General features: G+C 40.9%; 1 protein-coding gene across 3 annotated transcripts in view; it reads left to right on the forward strand.

Annotated features, from left to right (window-relative positions):
• cidec (cell death inducing DFFA like effector c) overlaps positions 1–20,533 on the forward strand; it is a 30,754-nt gene that overhangs the window by 5,931 nt on the left and 4,290 nt on the right. For 2 of the 3 annotated variants that reach the window (XM_089133957.1, XM_089133955.1), the window contains 2 exons: positions 9,145–9,177; positions 14,883–15,073. In XM_089133957.1, the coding sequence (XP_088990083.1) occupies positions 9,145–9,177; positions 14,883–15,073 (224 nt within the window). The remainder of the gene's footprint in view (positions 1–9,144; positions 9,178–14,882; positions 15,074–20,533) is intronic. The other variant, XM_089133956.1, reaches the window with a different exon arrangement.

The raw sequence follows: 20,533 nt of genomic DNA on the forward strand, positions 1-20,533 counted from the left end.
TTGAAAACCGGTCTTGAGGAATTATCTTTCAAAAGCAAGACTGAACATTTGTTTCTGGTTTTATTTGGACATAGTAATATTGCGTTCAGAGCAGAAACGTCAAGACATTTAAAAGTACTGTTATTTTGGATGGAAATGGACAGATGGAAATGGACAAATTCTCTTAATGTTTCGATCGTATTTTTTTGTAATCAGTGTTCCTTCGTTGGCCAGAGGAAAACTGGCCCGCGACTGAGCCTGGGTTCTCCCAAGTTTTTTTTCTCCATTGAATCACCTGATGGAGTTTTGGTTCCTTGCCACTGTTGCCTTGGTTTTTGGCTTGCTTAGTTGGGGACATTTAATATTCAACAATAATATTGATCTGTGTTGTATTATTTTCTTTGTTTTTTTTTATTTAACAGTCAGACATACATACAAACCAACATAGTGCAGTAGTGAGCAATCTTGTAATTCCATAATTCCAGAAGTGACATAAGAGTGATTTAAGTGTTTGATCTAAGTGTGTATGTGAGTGGGTGTGGGTATGTGTATGTGTGTGTATGCATAAACAAAGTTACCATTTATTATTTATTACCATTGTCATTACCATCACCATCACCACCCCCACTCCCCACTACCACCATATTGCCAATATTGTATTAGTCGATTTTTATTTCCATCCTTCCTCCTATGTACCAATTGCCATTGTCAACCCTGTATAAAATAAAATATGATATAATAAGATAATATATGATAACCTTCCCCCACATCTCTTCAGTCCCTATCTTCTCCTAATTATTATTTGTGTGTGTGTGTGTGTGTGTTATGTGCAATGTCTAAAGTGCATTAAAAGAGGGAGTACAGTGCAAGAGTGTCTCAACTTGGGACAGAGACGCTGTCCCGTTGAAACCACTTCTCGCCTGTCTTGCCTGCCCTGGTGTTTGTGATGTTTTCCATATATACATTTTTGGTAACACTTTAGAATACGGTTCCTTCGTTAATGAATAACTACACAAGAACTAATGAGTAACACAATATTAACAATCTAGTAACTATTATTAACTAACAAGAAACTCTGATTAACGAACTAGTAAGTAATAGCGCACAGACGAAAGTGGTAGTTCACTATTAAGTAATCAATAACTACTATTTTTTTTAATACTTCCCAGAGAACTACTGAAAAAGTTTATTAACAATCTAGTAACTACTATTAACTAAAAGAAACTCTTATTAACAAATTAGTAAGTAATAGCTCACAGATGAAAGTGTTACTAGATACTTATGTGGGGAATTACTAATTATTTGGATTCGTATTATAAAGTGAAGATCATTGGAACTAACTAGTAATTACTCAAGTGTTACTAAAGACTTTTCTAAAAGTATACTAATGTTCACCAAAAATCTCAAACGGTTGCACAAATCATGACTAGATCATGTAGTAACACTTGAGTCATTACTAGTTAGTTCCAATGATCTTCACTTTATAATACGGATCCAAATAATTAGTAAGTAATAGCTCACAGATGAAAGTGTTTCTAGATACTTCTGTGGGAATTACTAATTATTTGGATTCGTATTATAAAGTGAAGATCATTGGAACTAACTAGTAATGACTCAAGTGTTACTACATGATCTAGTTAACAAACAGATCACTTCTGTGAGGTAGCTTGAACAGTCAGGTAATAAATATATAAATTATTCAATTTTGGACTTTATTGCAACAGTATATATATATATATATATATATATATATATGAAGAGTTCAGATGCAAAAGCCTCTAAATGCCATTTGAAATTTTCTTCTTTAATGATGATTTTTGTCAAGCTTGTATATTTAAGTTCAGTGATTTCACTTAAATGGCAATGATAATTACCTATTAATTGTTATTTAAGTGAAATTACTGAACATAAATATACAAGTTTGACAAAAATCATCATTAAAGATGAAAATTTCAAATGGCATTTAGAGGCTTTTGCATCTGAACTCTTCATATATAAAAGTCTAATATAAAACCAAATAGCACTCATTATGATCATTTGTGCTATCTTGGCTGTGATGTCCTGCGCATTCGCACAATCAAGGGGCATTTTTCTCTCCTCTTCAATATCTCCTGCAGCGTGAGTTGACTTTGTTTTTGAGATGGCAGGTTTGTTGTGTTAAATGTAGCCTTTTTCTTTCCACCTCTTGAGATCCCAAGTTTACATGTCTCACAGTTTGCTATGGCAATGTTGTTGTCATCAACTTTTTTGTTGTTGTCAATGTTAAGCATAAATACAGTATACTGATAAAGACACTGTCAGCAGTATTGACAGCAAAATAGACCACAGAATATTTTGTTCTGTATTAACAGGTGCAATATTTGAAAATTTATAATTATTTATTAATTTATTTTTAAATTATATTTGTATCTGAATTTATGTCAAAACCTAGACTTTCAACCATCAAAATTCAATTTATTAATATGTGTTTGTGTACAAAATAACATATTGTAGCAACTGTCAATGGCTGTGTGGCTGTCAATCAGCTATGTGGAACCCCGGGCACGCTGTTGGTTGGCTTGGGGAGAGGGGGCTGTTTGAGGAAGTTCGTCTGTTATTTTGGTTGCTCTGTTCTGAAGCTATTTTTCTGAATGCCTGCACGTTGTGCCTGGCAAATAAACAAGTTAACTGAACTCTGGCCTCGTGTGAGATGCGTGTCGCGTGAAAAATAGGCGTCGGTTCTATTTCTAGCATGCACGTGTTTTCCTCACGTGAGCTGCGCAGACATGGCGACCAAGTCTTTCTCCATACCAAGAAAAGAGATCCTCTGCACGGGGCAAAGTTTGCTCTTCTCCCAGTTGACCCGAAGGCCCAGACGGGTTAGGTGCCGGACCACAAGGTCTCTGTGTTCGCAGACCTGATCTCGAGAGTGTGCTAGGATCAGCCAATCGTCGAGATAATTCAGGACGCGAACCCCGTGTTCGCTAAGGGGAACAAGGGCTGCCTCGATGATCTTCGTAAAGACGCGAGGGGACAGAGCCAATCCGAATGGGAGAACTGTGTACTGATATGCCTGTCCCTCGAAAGCAAACCGAAGAAACGGTCTTTGTTGAGGTAAGATGGAGACATGAAAGTACGCGTCCTTCAGGTGTATCGCTGCAAACCAATCCCGGGGCCGAACGCACTCAAAAATGCGTTTGGCTGTGAGCATCTTGAACGGCAGTCGGTGAAGAGTACGGTTCAAAACGTGAATATCTAGGATCGGTCGTAACCCACCGGTCTTCTTGGGGACAATGAAGTAGGGGCTGTAAAACCCTGACCTCATCTCTGCTGGAGGGACAGTCTCGATTGCACCCTTCACCAGCAGGGTAGCAACCTCCGCTCTCATGATCAGGGCATTGCCACCGACCACTGTAAAGTGAACTCCCCGGAAACGGGGAGGAGACTGTGCGAACTGAATCGCATGGCGGAGCCTGATCGTCCGGGTGACCCAACGCGACAGATTGGGGAGCTCTAGCCAAGCTCCCAAAAACTGATCCAGTGGAATCAGCCGAGCCACAGACGTCCCCCCGTAGGGGCAGCGAAGCGGAGAGACCGGCAGACGCGGAGGTGTTACCCCCCACGGGTACACAATCTAACTCCGCTCCCTGACAGAGGAGACCAGGGAAGGACCAGCGTTTCACAGGGGTCTGCTCTGCTGGGGGTTTGGCGATAGAGGGGGATGGGAGTGGCGTGGTCCGGGGACGACACACACTCCCATCCGCACCCTCAGAGACAGAGGAGAATGAGAGTGGCGAGGCACAAGGGGCGTTGTGCACTTTCATCCTGTACTGTGTCCTCAGAGATGGAATGCAGCTCTTTGAAGAAAAGATTCTCCCCCAGCCCTCCACCGGGGGAAGGAGTGGGCCTGCGACCACTCCCTGAAGAACTTCAAGCCATATCTGAGCTGCCCGTAACGGGAGCGACACAGCGGGGCTGTTACAGGCAGGGGCGCCTCCCTGCGACCACCTCCACGGCATGGCCCGGTGCTGTTGGGGACGGACGGGAGGGGGCGGAAGTCGCAGGAGGGCGCATTTGGCGGCAACCGGACTGAGGCATCTTAGCCGGCGGCTAGTTGCAGCAGAAACCGCAGGGTCAGACAAAAGCCACAGTCTGCTTCTGGGCGGCCGAGAACTGTTGGGCAGAGTTCTCGACCGCGCTGCCGAAGAGGCCAGCCTGAGATATAGGGAAGTTGAGGAAACTGGTTAACTCAGCCTTGCGCACATCAACCAGGTTAAGCCAGAAATGTCTGACCACGCATGTGGACATCACCTGACTCAGGGAGAATGCGGTCACCTTCGTCGCTCGTAGAGCAAAGTTGGTGACGGCAGGCAGCTCAAGGATGAGCCCTGAATCAGCCCTACCCTTGTGCATGTCACTGCACACCCCAAAGGATGGCAATAACACACAGTGAGGTGGCAGCATGCCCCGCAGCTCTATAGGTCCCCGCCACCGGAGTAGACAAGAACCTACGGCATTGGGGGGGGTGCTTAGGGTTTCCACGCCAGGTGGAGGCGCTGTAGGGACATATAAGTGTTGCCACAGAACACTCCACAGGGGGGAACCCCAGTGTACCCTAGACTGCGGCCTCTACGAGGGCAGAGAAGGCGGAAGAGGCCGCTGAGCAGTCGTGAAAGTCAAAGGAGACTTCCATGATCTCATGGCCTCTTCATGCACATCCGGGTAAAAAGGATTTGGGTTCACCACCCCCAAAAACCAATCATCAGCCTAAAGTGCTCGGGACATGGCAGAATTTTCCACACAAACCCAACACTCGTGGCAGCCCGGGAAGCATAGCTTTGAACTCTGAATCTAACTCGCTATGCTAGCACATCCGAGGACAGCAGCACAGATAAGCCAACTCCAGAGAACTCCAGCTCACCTTGTGATGCGGCGATAAACATGATTTCATCAACTGGAGGACCGAATGAGAATGCGGGCCCTTTTATTTACATTTTTAACATTTTTTTGTCAGCCGCAAACTCACTCGGGACCACGTGGGTTGCAACGTGAAAGACGGGGTGTGGACCAAGGAATTTTCGTCGGTTTAGTTCCAGACCTGACGTCTTAGATCACCCTGGCCACCTGTCGAAGTATTATCTCACGTGGAGAAAATAGTTTGGGTTGTGGATAAGGGGACTCAATGAGCTCACTCTATTGAGCTCATTGAGTCTCGACCGTTATACATTGCGATCGCCACATTCCCACTGAGAGAACGTGACACACCCACGAGCGCTGTCTGAGCGTGATCAAAGCCCAAACACGTCAAACAGCGCTCGCGCCCATCAGCTGAATCTATCAGAATACCGCACTCAGAAATACACGGGCAGATCATCTTTAAAAAGACGCGTCTTTAAAAAGACCACATGCACACTCTTTTAGTGAGAGGAGAAAACTCCGCAGATGCTGAAGCGACCAGGGAGAGACACACATACTGGCAGACCACTGCTCAGATCGCAGGCAATGTGAAACTCGCTGGATAACGCCGTCACACCAACACCAGAGAGTTCGCTCGTCTTGAAGAGGTGAGTCACAGTAGTAAACTCAGATTGTGTGGCTTGTGGAGTGAAGAAGTTCTCTTGGGTCTGAAGCGAAAACATACTGCGGTTGCGTCCGCTTCCTCCTTTTATACTCACGAGGTGAGGCGGGGATACGCTATGCAAATTCCATTGGCATGTTTTTTAATACTCGAAGAGGATTGGCTTTCTAGGTGAAACCCCCATTCTCCGTCATCCGACGTAACTCGGAGTGACTACGAAAGGGAACAAGCTTAAAATCACATTTTAAAGGGTTTATTGCATTTAAAACAGGCAATATTTTTAATAAACAAGTGATCAATGCATAGTTAACAAAATTGTAAAAAAAAAGAAAATTCCAACGTGTGTGAAAGCCATAAATAAAAAATATACACAAATATTAAATAAATACTCAAACCTGAAAAGTTGTGTGGTTCCCTGTTTTCATTTGATTGTCATTGCACACTTGGCGGCTTAGTCGTAACACTGTGCTACAACTAACCCTGCTGTGTAAAACATATTTTAAGCTTAGCTAACAGTTGCTAGGAGTTGCTGACATGTTTCAAAACGTTACTATGTTTTAGCCAACAAGACAGTGATTAAGGTAATATGAAGTTAGATTTGGTGACGTACGGTGCTATGTTTTAGCCAACAAGATAGTGATTAAGGTAATATGAAGTTAGATTTGGTGACGTACACACTCATACGGTGGCCGAGAGAGCTCACCGCGCTGCAACCTGATGAAGACGAATGCAAATTCAAAAAAACGTGTGCAACTATAAAAACGCATTCAAATACAAAAATACATCCGCAAATTAAGAAAAACATCTTCATCAGTTCCACAACACACCTGTGCTCCAAGTACTCACAACACAACCAAATACAGAAACGCGCTGCAAACGTTCACAACACCACCAAATACAGAAACGCGCTGCAAATAACACGATCCACAACGGAAATGTTTCCGGGAAACCAAATAAGTGACGGACCCGACTGGGACTTGCTTATTGCTCGTGAGCTTCCCTATGCCCTACTCCCTTCAAAGGGCAGACGTGAGCATGACACCTAGTGTGTCATTTATGTAGCCGTTTGGAACTTGATGAAGGGAGCAACAACAGACAACGTAACAACGCAGCACTTTGTCCATCAGCTGTATAGCTGTTCTGACGACAGAAATATAATGATTAACATAACGGTTGCAAATAAATTATTCATTTTTTATTTTTACTTTATAAAAATCTGTTAAAATATCCGTTTTACATATCTGTATGTCAGTGCCATACATTACCTAACATTTTTAGGAAACTTCTTTAAACATAAAATGAAACTATTTGTAATGTAACTGATGCATAGATTAATATCTTGCCTTCATGTTCTTCTAGATCTTTTTTTATTTATTTAGTTTAGTTTTCAGATCATTGTTCTTTTCTCATTTGTATTGTGATGACATTGAACATATTGTTAACACATGTTGTATATCGTACACAAGTTGTATGTCATAATAATTTGAATCTCGGTGTTTTGCGGGGGAAAAGTCAAAAGAAATTAAATAAAGTAGAATTTTGAGTAAGCAAGGACTCCAAGGAGTATAAACGAACTAAATATATATATATATATATATATATATATATATATATATATATATGTATATATATATAATATTATAATATTATTTATATATACAATATTACTTTAATAGTATAGTTTATTTGTATAGTTTATTTATAAAAAAAAAAAATACATGCCTTGACTTCTTGTCAATAAAGGTTTTTTTTGCTCTAAGCACGTCCCGTGGTTCTAGTCGGGTCCGTCACTTATTTGGTTCCCCGAAAACATTTCCGTTGTGGACCGTGTTATTTGCAGCGCGTTTCTGTATTTGGTGGTGTTGTGAACGTTTGCAGCGCATTTCTGTATTTGGTTGTGTTGTGAGTACTTGGAGCACAAGTGTGTTGTGGAACTGATGAAGATGTTTTTCTTAATTTGCGGATGTATTTTTGTATTTGAATGCGTTTTTATAGTTGCACACGTTTTTTTGAATTTGCATTCGTCTTCATCAGGTTGCAGCGCGGTGAGCTCTCTCGGCCACCGTACACTCAACTAAGAAACGGAAAAAAAAAACGAAAAAATTTACTTGCATGGTGTCAAAACACTCTTTGTCTAGTATCTAAACAAAATCTTATCAAAACTTTCCACAAATTAACGGGAGAGCGTCTTTTGGGCAGAGAGAGAAAAATAGCAGAAACACAACCAGCTTGATCCTGACTAACTATATAAAATGTCCGTGTTACATTTATCCCGCGTTAGGTTGTGCCCCACGCTACCCTATTTTGTTTCTCCATTTTTAATCTCTAGAATTTTCCGTTTTACTTCACAGCAGCTGTTTGCGTGTCATTGGTTGCTTGGTAACAGACCTGAGAATTGAATACCGAACTTGATGAAGGGACTTAAAATTCCCTAAAAAAGATAGGATGAAATTTTGTAAGATAGGATAAGAATCCTAAATCAACTTAAAGGTATAGTTCACCCTTTAGGTTAATAAAGGCCTTCTGAAGTGAAGCGATGCGTTCGTGTAAGGGTTTTCAAGGGTTACTCTTTTGGCACAAGTCGACTTCCGTACGGTCGTCTGCCGGAAGCTAGTTATTTTAGTCGATAAAGTTTTAAATATGATTGGGTTACTCTTTTGCCGCAAGTCGACTTCCGTAAGATTGTCTGCTAGAAGCTAGTTATTTTAGCGGATAAACTTTTAAATATGGTTATTTTTCTTACACAAATGCATCGCTTCGCTTCAGAAGGCCTTTATTAACCAAGAGCCTTTTTGAGGACTTCTATCACAGAAGGATATGGTTTGAAGGATTTCCAAAATAATATACCTATTGTCTCACACATTATAAGGCAAATATAACTGATTGTATTCGTCTGAAAAAAGAGAATGTCATATACACCTAGGATGGCTTCAGGGTGAGGAAATCATTGGCTAGTTTTCATTTTTGGATGAACTATGCCTTTAAGATTTACTTCTGTAATACGAATTTATACAGTTTTTGTAATACGCCCCAAAGTCCCCCACTGGCTTTGCGAAGTCTTGTATCTATCGAGTGCATTACTGAGCATTTATACTACCTGTGGAATTTCTGTGTATTACATCGCTGTCCTTGTGTTATTCTCTTTGCCTTTTGATTTGGATTTGGTTGCCTGGTTGGACTGGTTCACTGGATTGAATTCTCACCTGTTGTAAGACTCCTGTCTGCCCTTTATTAAACTCTGCACATGGATGCCGATGTGCCTACCAAGTCTTCCATTTTACAATTTTATATCATGTACATTACCCACTTTACCAAACCACTTTTGCTTACACTTTTTCATCTGCTTGCTCACATTCAAAATCTCCATTGCAATGACCCCACATTCATGACATTTTGCATTACACTTCACAGACATGATGCTATATAATTTACTTTACTTAGTTTACTTGCTTAGTTTTGAATTACTAAAGGCCCAAAGAAATAAATGTGAGTTTGCAGACACAGACAAAGATTTTAGATTGATTATCTAAGTGTGAACCATGTGGAAGTAGTAACTATAGCATAGTTGTTAACACACATGAAGGACACATTCTTGTTTTCTTTTTCAGAGACACCTACCGGGTCAGAAGAAAGTAGAAAGAGTAAGTGAGAAGACTGGATTGGAAGGGACACCTCAAAGCATATCTTAAGTTATGTCAAGCTGTTTTTCTTGTCATTTCTCTCCTGCAGAGGATGAAAAAAAGCATGAATATGAAACGAGCCCCACCTCCACTCACTTAGGCTAGTTTATAAGTCGATGTATCAAAATGGTTATGTGTTTTATGTATCACTCTCTACAATGTCAGACATATAACGTTAATTAATTTAATTAGCCTTTTGCTTGACTAAGCTAGTAAACATAAAATGTTCCCATTCGCCATCTCAAAGTCGGACAGTTGCCTTCTGAAAATCAGAATCCTTACAAGTGCTTTGAACAACTTAGAACATTATTGGAGAAAGGCTTATAGTACATCATAACATCGTAATATAAATCATAAAGATTCACCCACTATAGCTAAAAGTATCAGATTTTTCATATCAACAGAAAAAATATTGGCTACGGGGATTACTTGAGCCTTCCCTGGCATAGTAATGATGATAAAGCCCGCTCGCACATTGGCATGATTGATTACAAGGTAGTTTCTGACCTAAGAAACAATGGCGATGTGAAACCACATTTTTGAGACTGTCTTTGGTTCACTGCAGTTTTAAGGAGAAAATACTCAGCAATTGTGTTGACTTTTGAATTTGCACATGGTTTGTCTTAAAGCATATTAAAAACACCACATAGGCATAAAAACAACATAAAAAACACTTAATTTTCACCACAGGGTGTTTTTTTTTTTCAGCCCATTCTCACCCCCAAGGCGTCACTTAACTGACGCCTTGGGAAGCATTTGGACATGCTTCAATATCTGACGCTTTAGGCGCCCTTTAGCGTCAGTTAGATGACGCCCTAGGATCACGTGTACCCTACCCCCACCCCACACCTAAACCTAACCGCGTCCTCTAACTGACGCTTTCCTTTAGCGTCAGTTAGATGACGCCGTAGGATCGCGTCATGTAAGTGACGCTAAAGGGCGCCTAAAACGTCAAATATTGAAGCATGGTCAAAGGTGACGCCTTGGGGTGAGAATGCGTTGTTTTTTTTACATATCCGGTGGCTCTGCTCAAAACAAATAGTTAGATACCTTGTCCCTTCCTGCCTTCTAAGAAACCCATTCAAAAGTCACAGTATGTCAGTACCTTAAAGTGATCAATATGGAATGCTCTACATAGTCAACATCTCAGTTATGTGATTCTTCTACATTTAGTGCATGCTCTTCATGATCAGATTAAGAGACCCTGGGTTCATGTTGAATTTCAGATAAGATATGGATGAATAAAAATGTATGGTATTTTGGGAATTATCTTTGTGATTCTACACCAGTTAAAAAATTAAGATTAAAGAGTAGGTATACAGAGTTGAGGACAGGTAAATTGCTGCCTTTGAAAAGTACCACTTTAACAAATAAAAAATAAAATCAACACAAATATAGTAGTGATGAATGTTGTTATCGTTTGTATATATTGTTTGTATTCTTACATTTATTTCTGTTATGACAACTCTCAGAGTGTTTGGCATGGTAATGGATATGGCAATGTTGATATGATTGGTCTTGGCTGAGACAGCACGTAGATTTAAGGTCTGCATTGCAATAAAGAATCTATAGTGACTCGGATCTTGCGTTTGTCGTGGCAGCGCGTAGATTCGGTCTACTCTTCAATAAAGATTCTGTGTGGGTGCAAGGCATGCACTATCGGCTCCTTAGAGTGCTGGCTGTGTTCATTGAGAAATATCTCGACGCACACACAGCCGAGTTCGGGTGTTTCAATAGATGAAAGCCAAATATATTGTGAATGACTCGAATCTCGCTTTTGCTGAGGCAGCGTGAGTCTACAATAATAGGGACACACAATCTGGGAAATAATACTGTTTTGTGCGAGGCATTCACAGTCAGCTCCTGAGGGTGCTGGCAGTGTTCAATGAGAAATATCTCGACGCATAGGCCTACATAAACCATGCGCTGTCGGATGTTTCAGCCTTGCACCTGTTGACTTTCTTCTTGAGGGATGAAAGCTAAATATATTGTTGCGACTCAATTCTTGCATTTGCAGAGGCAGCGTGTAGATTACAAGAACTGTAAATAATATTAAAACAGTATTGCTTGGTGAAAGAGAGTAACGCTTCTAGTGCCCCTCCTCAAGGAGCTAGGGAGCATAAACGGCACTCTCAGGTGAAGCCTCAGCCTAAACAGGCTAAGAAGGCTTTCTCAAAGAGGTCCTAGCCAGCCTAGGTCCCTCTGCGGGCGGCCCCACCCGTGGTGGAGCGACCAATGTCGTCTCCTTCGCGGAGTCCGCAGGAAATCGATGTTCCTCTTCCACCGTTAAACACGTTTCGAGACGCATCGGTTTCCAGCAAATGCAGGCTGCACTGTCTACCCCACAGGCTCGCTTGCGGCTAGGCAGCATTCGTGTCTGCCCATCGAGAATCGTTTTCGGTCTAGCCCTGCTGGAAATCCAATTCAGGGGGTCGAGAACAAATCCCGATTAATACCCGAAGCCAGGCTCGAGAGCCTGGTTCCCTTGATAAAATATGTCGATGCATGGAAAAATCTGACGAATATTTCTCCTTGGGCCCTGCGCACCATTCAAAATGGGTACAGGTGCAGTTCGGTTTCCCACCACCAAGATTCAACAGGGTGGTCTGGACTGTAGTCGACCCAGTGCAGGGTCGGGTATTGGAACAGGAAGTAAAAGCAAAGAAGGCTATAGAGCGTATTCCTCCAATGGAGAGGGAGTCCGGGTTTTACAGCCACCACTTTATAGTTCTTTACCAGAAAGACTCGGGAGATAAATTGAATAGCAGTATACATTTATTGACAGCTCAGCAAACATAAATTTGAGTTCTTTGGCGTAGGCCCCGTCCTTAGCGAGCAAAGCGAGGTTAGCCAAATCTGCATGTCCCGCCTGAGATGAAGGCGGGGGCGCAGCCGACCCCCCTGGAGGTAAGGAAGGGACCATCCTGTTGGTGGTGATGGGGAGGATGGAGGGGAAGGTACCATCTTGGTGGAGGTGCATGGAAGTGGATGGAGGTGAATGGCAGCGACAGCATCTGCAAACTCAGACAAGTTTAAGTACCAATCTTTTATACTGTGAATGTTAACACCTGATTGGATAGGAGGGAGGTAATACATGACGCGCTGATTGAGTCTTCCTGAAAAAACTTAAGCTAAAGCTTTCATTTCCCAAAAAGGATGGGGGGTTGCGTCCGACAATAGACTTGAATCGTTCTCTGAGGAGATTCAGGTTTAAGATGCTCACTATTCCCATCATTGTGAGGATTGGTTTGTCACAATAGGTCTAAAGGACGCAAACTTCCACATATCCATCCTTCCATCTCAGAGGAAGTTCCTGACTGAGGTTCGCTTTTTGGGGACGAAGCGTACCAATATCGAGTCCTTCCATTCAGCCTAGCTCTCTCCCTTCGCACATCACGGGCTGGGGCGCGGTCATGGATGGCCGCTTTATGACAGGCCCTATGGCAGGACAATCATTCATCCTGGCACATAAACTGCCTGGAGATGTTGGCGGTGTTCCGAGCTCTGAGGAGCTTCCTGTCAGACCTCAAAGGTCTTCATGTCCTTGTGAGGTCAGACAACATGTCGGTAATGGCCTATATAAACAATCAGGAGGGTCTGAGGTCTCGCCTTCTATGCAGACTGGCACATCAGATCCTCCTGTGGTCCCAGGGGAAACTGCTGTCTCTGAGCACAACCTACATCTCAGGGAGTCAAAATCAGGGAGCAGACATCCTGTCGAGACAGGGGAGACAGGGGAAGACTTCACCCCAATGTGGTGGAGCCAATGTCTCAGAGGTTTGGCCCAGTGGAAGTGGATCTATACGCATCTCGAGAGACGACCCACTGTCCACTGTGGTTCTACCATTGGGGTTGGATGTGGGCAGACGTGGCTGAGGCTGCATCTGTATGCATTTCCCCTGATCGCTCTGCTCCCGGGAGTTCTAGGGAGGGTCCGTCGTGACAGGATCAGTCTACTGCTGGTAGCCACGATGTGGCTGGCCCGAGTATGGTTTTCAGCATTATATTCCTCCTAGATGGCTCTCCGTGGGAGATTCCCCTCAGGAGGGACCTGCTGACAAAGGCAGAGGGCTCAGTATTTATTCTTATTCTTCCTATTATAGATCTTATTTTTTGCGATTTTCTGAAAGTCTATGGGGAAAATGCATAGCTTTTCAATCGAGGGAACCCATGCACCGCTAACTTCCGAGTTGACCTACAAAGTGACATTATAACTTTGGCACTATATTGGCGTGATGGTAAAAGGGCTTCAAACATTCCTCACACCAAAGGTTTTCCTATAGTGACGGTCTCGCAGTGTCGAGAGAACCTATGAAAGGGAACAAATGGCACTTTCCACTGGATGGTACGGTTTAGTACAGCTTGCTTTGGCGCTTTTACACTGCATGGTACGGTACGGCTCACTTTGTGGCGCTTTTCCACTTTATGGTACGGGTCGCTTTAAATGGTACCACCTCTTTTAAGGTTCCAAGTAATGCCGTACTGATACTAAAATGTGATGTGAAAACACTACAGATTACTGATCGGTCAGTGAGAATTGTCACTAACAGCATCATTGGATTTGCAACATGAAACACCAAATCCACTGGATTTAAATAGTCAGCAACAGCCATCACAGTATTATTTGTTTGCACAATTTTTTAACAACAAAAAATAAAATAATAACCTTGTTTTTCAACAACTATAATGATCAGGCTATAATACCACCCACTTTGAATTGGTACTAAACTGCTGTGGAAAAGCAAACAGAGCTAAAGCGAGCCAAGCCGAGCCGTGCCACGCCGTGCCGAGCCGTACCATGCAGTGGAAAAGCACCAAATTATTATTATTATTATTATTATTATTGAACTGCTTATTCATCACTTACCTGCTTGATGATCCTGAACGATCTAAACTATCTGTAGATAAAGACCTTTTAATTTAATCTTTGTCTCAACTCCTGTTTTATGACATTTACACTAACATCAGGCAACTTTTGGGCTGCCAGTTGTGTTATTTAATCTTAGATGTTGTGCTTGCCTATGACTGCTCATTTGTTTGTACAGATTTATACTGAATAAATAAGCTTTCAATTGATGTATGTTTTTTTTTTTTTTACGATGGACAATATTTGGCAGAGATACAACTATTAAAGTTACCTTTAAAGTTGTCCATTTATGTTCACGATTGTGCTGCATTCACTCATAAAAATAAATGTTTTATATATTTACGGTAGGAAATTTACAAAATATATTCATGGAACATGATCTTTACTTAATATCCTAATGATTTTTGGCATAAAAGGAAAATCAACAATTTTCAAATATTTTTTTATTAAAGCACATATTCACAATGTTATATTATCTACATCATACACAGGAGTATAATGCATAACCACAAGGAAATGTGTACAGTTAGGACACAAGGTGCTCTTTACAATGTATTGTTGGCTATTGCCACAAATATACCCGCTTCTTGTGACTGGTTTTGTGATCCAGGGTCACATATGCTTCCATACGTAGAGCATATAAAAGGAAATTACACTTTTTAGTGCTTTCATCATTATATCCTGCACACATCACCCTTTTCCTCATCTATCCTTTTCCAACATTTTGAGTTTTTGACTGAATACCTGATAACACATTTAAGTGAAATCTTGTTTTTGTTTCCTGATCATTACTGCACAGAAAAATACAACCAAGAGTGATCCTGGATTTGGCTGGAAACAGACGAGGAAGGATGTAGCCAAACTGACCTTGGATCTTTACAAAAACCATCCAAAGGATTTTATTGGATGCTTAAATGTACAGGCAACCTTGTATGGAATGTACTCTGTTTCGTATGATTTGCAGTGCTATAAGGCAAAAATGATCCTAAGGTAAGTTTGTGTGTGCATGCATGTCCATACGTTGAGAAAGTAAGAGAAAGAAACAACAATTAAAGTATGTAAGTCGACACAGGCCATTTTTATTACTTTTTGTCTTGTTTTCTCAAAATCACAAAATAAGTCATTAAGTCATTTACAAGTCTAAATCTCTTACTATATAAACAATAACAAAAACAATGTTTTCTTGAGATCAATAAATATTATATTAATGACTGTGACATAGTAGTTAGAACTGTAGTATTCTTTTAAGTATTCTTTAAAAAATAAATTGCAATGATGCAAATTGATGACGCTGCATTGAATAATAATGATGTCTGCAAAGACTGTAGGCTACATTAGATGTTTACTTTGTATCAAAGTAGTGAATCCATAACCTGAACTAAATTTTTTAGGGACACGTTTAAAAAAAAAACTTATTGAGATTATAAGATATTATAACATGATTAAAAGCCATTAAAATTACAATAATCCAGTAGTATTCCAAATGGATTATTAAAAATCAACATGTTAGGTGACCAGGCACATATTTTATTTATTTGCCTTTTAGTCTTCAAAATGAATATATATATATATATATATATATATATATATATATATATATATATATATATATATATATATATATATATATATTACTTAGGAATAACACAATTAGGTTGTTAAGTTGTCTTTGAATAGTCTAGCTACTAGGTCTGCTGTTAGCTGGCAGATCATTTGGCTTCATACACATACACATAGTGCTCTTCTAATGATTACAGTTGGTATCTATTTAATGCAACTTTTGATATAGGAACTCGAACTCCTAATATTGTACTATAATCAGTTATTATGGAGATATAAACATAATCGAAGCACTTACATATTTTCATTCAGGATTTCACTCTTTGTGAGGTTTCGTTTTGCCCCGTTCTACAATACCGTGTCTGCGGGAGCACCAACACAACAATCTGTGATGATGTATGGGAACTCACTCAGCTTTTTTTTTTTTTTTTTTTACCTTACCTTTATTTAACCAGGTTAATCGGTTGAGAGCAAGTTCTCATTTGCAACCGCGACCTGACCAAGACAAGGCTAAAAGTGCAAGGCAACATAAAATCACACGCTGTGTACAACATTCAAAGATAATCACACATAAAAATGTTCAGGTTTAATTAAGATGCTGAACATAAAGTACAAAAATTAACAACAATTAGGGTAAATTTAAAATGATAAATGAGAACACACGCAGTATAGCTGGATAACAGTGGCTTAGGCGCCGGGTGTGAAGTGAAGGCCATCCCACTTGTGAATAAAGGCTACAATGATGGGTGTTATTTGGAGCGTTGATTACAAAACGAATAGCACTATGGTAAACAATATCCAGTTTCTTGAGGAGAGAGCTTGAAGCAGTTCTATTGACTACAGCACATCACTAAAGTCTAACATTGGGATGATGGTCATTTTCACAAGGTCATGTTTTGCAGAGAAATTAAAAGAGGCTTTTTTTCGAAATAGAAACCCAATCCTTGATTTAATCTTGAACTGGAGATGGTTTATGTGTGCTTGGAAGGAGAGCGAGGGGTCTAGCCAGACCCCTAGGTACTTATATTTCTCCACATATTATTCCAGCTTTGACCCATCCAGGGTGGTGATGTGTGTTGGACAAAAAGGTGCAGTCTGTGACCGATTGAAAATCATGCATTTTGTCTTACCAGAGTTTAAAGACAGTTGGAGGTCACGAAAAGCAAACTGCAGATCTTCAAAACTCTTTTGGAGGGTTTCCAACACGATTTCCAGTGTAGGGCCTGATGTATATAAAACAGTGTCATCTGCATCTGGATGAGAGATTTGCCTGCAGCAAGAGCGACATTGTTAATATAAATGGAGAATAGTGCCGGCCCAAGGATCAAACCCTGGCGCACCCCCGTAGAGACAGACAGAGGTCCGGACAACAAGCCCTCGGACTTAACACACTGAGATCTATCATAAAAATAATCAACACTATCTCTCGACCAATTCGTACGAATTCGACGCATGATTAAAAAGTGTCTAATTCGTACTAATTCCTACGACCTCACTCGTACTAATTCGTACGATTTGTCTAAACCCACGTGATGGTTAAGTTTAGGGGCGGGGCAAGGGGTAGCTCATTCGTACGAATTCATACGAATTGGCCAATTCGTAAAATATGTACGATTTAGCAAAATCGTATTAATTCGTACGAGTGAGGTCGTATGAATTGTTACGAATTAGCCATTTTTTTAATCATTCGTCGAATTCGTACGACTTGGTCGTGAGATCGGGTTGAAATAATGCGAGAACTAGGCAAGGCACTCGTTTGAGGCCAAGTCCCCTGAGTCTGCCAATAAGGATTCTGTGATAACAGAGTCAAAAGCCTTAGCCAGGTCAATAAATACAGCAGCACAGTGTTTTCTTTGATCGATAGCTGTTATGATATCATTTAAAACCTTAAGTGATGCTAAGGTACAACCATGTTCAGCACAAAAGGCAGATTGCATGTCAGACAGGATATGGTGGGACTTGAGATGACCTAGTAGCTGTTTATTAATTTGACTTTCAAAGATTTTTGATAGGCAGAACAGGATGGAGATGGGTCTGAAGGGTCTGAAGTGTCCCCTCCTTTGAATATAGGGATATTTGCAGCAGCTTTCCAGTCTTTAGGTATCTCTGATGAGACAAGAGAGAGGTTAAAAAGGCTTTTAATAGGAGAGGCAATGATTTTAGCAGACGTTTTCAGGAAGAAAGGGTTCAGTCAAGTCCAGCTGATTTGTATGAATCAAGATGTTGTAGTTCTCTCAAAACATCTTCAGTTTGGATTTTGGTGAATGAGAATTGTGGCCAGATGCTACAGTAAATACTGTATTGTTGCGTTGGGTGGAGGTAGCCGGATTAATCAAATGGTCGCCCATAGCGAAGTGCTTGTTTAAGCCCTCAATTATAATGGACTTGTTGGTAATGACAGTGTCTCCTAGCTTTAAAGTGGCAGGCAGTTGGGCGGAGATGTTCTTGTTCTCCATTGATTTAAAGAGCACCTATCATGGATTTTTAAAAATGACTGTTCATGTAGTGTGGAATATAGCTCTAAGGGAATGAAAACATCCTGCAAATATTTATATATGAAAGTGCAACGTAGATAAAGTTATTGTCTATCAAAAGTGAGAGTCGACTCTGAGTCTATGAAATTAATTGTTTTTGAAATGAGTCATTAGCTGTTTCGTCGTGACGTAGATACAGTACAAAACATTAGCTCATTGGCCGCTCCCAACAACTGCGCGCGCAGACGGAAGTGTAAACTTGAAGTCTAGAACACATTCAAATACTTCAGCTGAATAGCATCATGTCGAGAAGACGCTGTGTTCTACATTGCAAAGACAGTTCAGCCACATGTTTTCATTGTCCAGGGACGAGCATTTGAAGAATCAGTGGTTAGAGTTCATATTTGCAACGATACCACAACAGTATAGCCCGATTGTCTCATCATTTTAATGACGAATCATTCAAAAACATAAACAAATTTAAATGTGGATTCGCAAGCCAATTGTTCCCGAAGGAGGGCTCAGTGGATCAGGTTCGTCCTCTTCCGAATCACAATCTGTAAGTATTATTAATAATGTTTGCTGTTATGTTTTCTGTAGCATGCACAATGTAGTTATATTGTGTTGTGTGTGTTGTGTACTCTCCGCGCAGCTTCTAAGCGGGGTAAAGTTAGTTTTGATTTTGATATTAACCAGGCATTCATTGAAAAATGGCAATTACCTCCTAAACGACTTAGCCAAAAATGACTTCGCTCTATATAATAAGCACTGCCCCTCAAAACCGCCACATTGTGAGTTTCGCCGGGAAAGCTTGCTATTGACTGAGACGCGAGTAAGGGACCATGTGGAAAGTGCACTTTTTCTGACACGTTTGTTCAAACACTATATACAATTTTCAACACTTGACAAGCTATAATCCTGGTTATGGGCGTTCTGTTGCCGACAATCTCTGCCTACGGTTTACCAATAACAACTGACTGCCTGGGTCATTTGACCAATCGCCGCAGATTCGTGTCACTCAAAGGAGGTGTTTGGGAAAATGAATCGTTGAACGAATCATTTGGGAGTTGTTGAGCAAATCAGTTAAAAATAAATGCATAAGACAAATAAAGTGTTTTTTATCCTTGCATGCACGTTAAACTGTTTTTTGGGACTCTCAAAACAAAAATAGGAACATTTCAAATGCTATGATTTGGCTCTAACTGTGTCTCAGAACTTTTTGGAATTGGAATGGCAAGACACGTATTTGTGTTTATAAAATCTAGTCTTAGCGTCCCTGACTGCCTGCCCTGCTGAAAAATCCAGCTAAAACCAGCCAAGGCTGGTTGGCTGGTTTTGGCTGGTCTCCCAGCCTGGTTAGTTGGTTTATCAGGCTGGTTTTAGAGGGGTTTTGAACACTTTTTCAGCTGGTCAGGCTGGTCTTAGCTGGTCAAGTTGGTAGCCAGGCTGGGAGACCAGCTTGACCAGCTAAGCCAGGCTGGGTGACCAACTAAAACCAGCTACTTCCAGCTTAAACCAGCTAAGACCAGCCAACCAGCCTAGACTGGTTTTAGCTGGATTTTGTTTCTAGTTTCCCTAAAGCGCTGCAGATCATTCGGATTATTTGAGGCTAATGCAGTCTGCCACAGAATATTTTTACTCTTGCTGAGGGCGGTCAGTTACGGCGTGAACCAAGGACTATATCTATTTTTTAATCTGAGCTTTTTAAAATGAGCATGCTTATTCAGGATGGTGATGAAAGCATCCTTAAAAAAAGACCAAGCGTCCTTCACGTGTGGTATCAGGTCAATGTCATTCCATGATACCTGAGCGAGATCTGTTAAAAAGATCTGTTCACTGAAATGTTTTAAAAAGCGTTTAACAGAGATGGGGGGCGGCCTTTTAACTACAGCTCCGTTTCGGACACAAGCAATGAGGCAGTGATCACTGAGGTCTTGACTGAAGACCGCTGGAGTATATTTTGAGGGCATGTTAGTCAGAGCTATGTCAATTAAAGTGCTTTTGTTTACAGATTGTAAATTATATCTAGTAGGTTCATTAATCATCTGTATGAAATTTAGAGCATCCAGTTTAGACAGTAGATATGTTGAAGCATTGAGCATGTCTAGATTTAAATCTCCGACCAATAAGAACTCTGAGGATAAGTATGGAGCAATCAGTTCACATAGTGTGTCTAGAGCACAACTAGGGGCTGAAGGTGGTTTATAATAAGCAGCTACTGTAAGTGACTTATCTTTGGAGAAATATATTTTTAAAAGTAAGAGCTCAAACTTTTTGGGTTCAGACCTGGATAAAAGGACAGAACACTGTAGGTTTTCACTGCCATTAGCTGTGATTTTATTATTTTCCGTTTATTTTCAGTTAAATCCAGGCCCCTTGACCCTTGCTGACAATCTACTGTCTCATACATTATCAT

The sequence above is a fragment of the Pimephales promelas genome, chromosome 8 (genome assembly GCF_988280905.1).
Source record: "Pimephales promelas chromosome 8, fPimPro1.hap1.1, whole genome shotgun sequence".
NCBI lineage: Eukaryota > Metazoa > Chordata > Actinopteri > Cypriniformes > Leuciscidae > Pimephales > Pimephales promelas.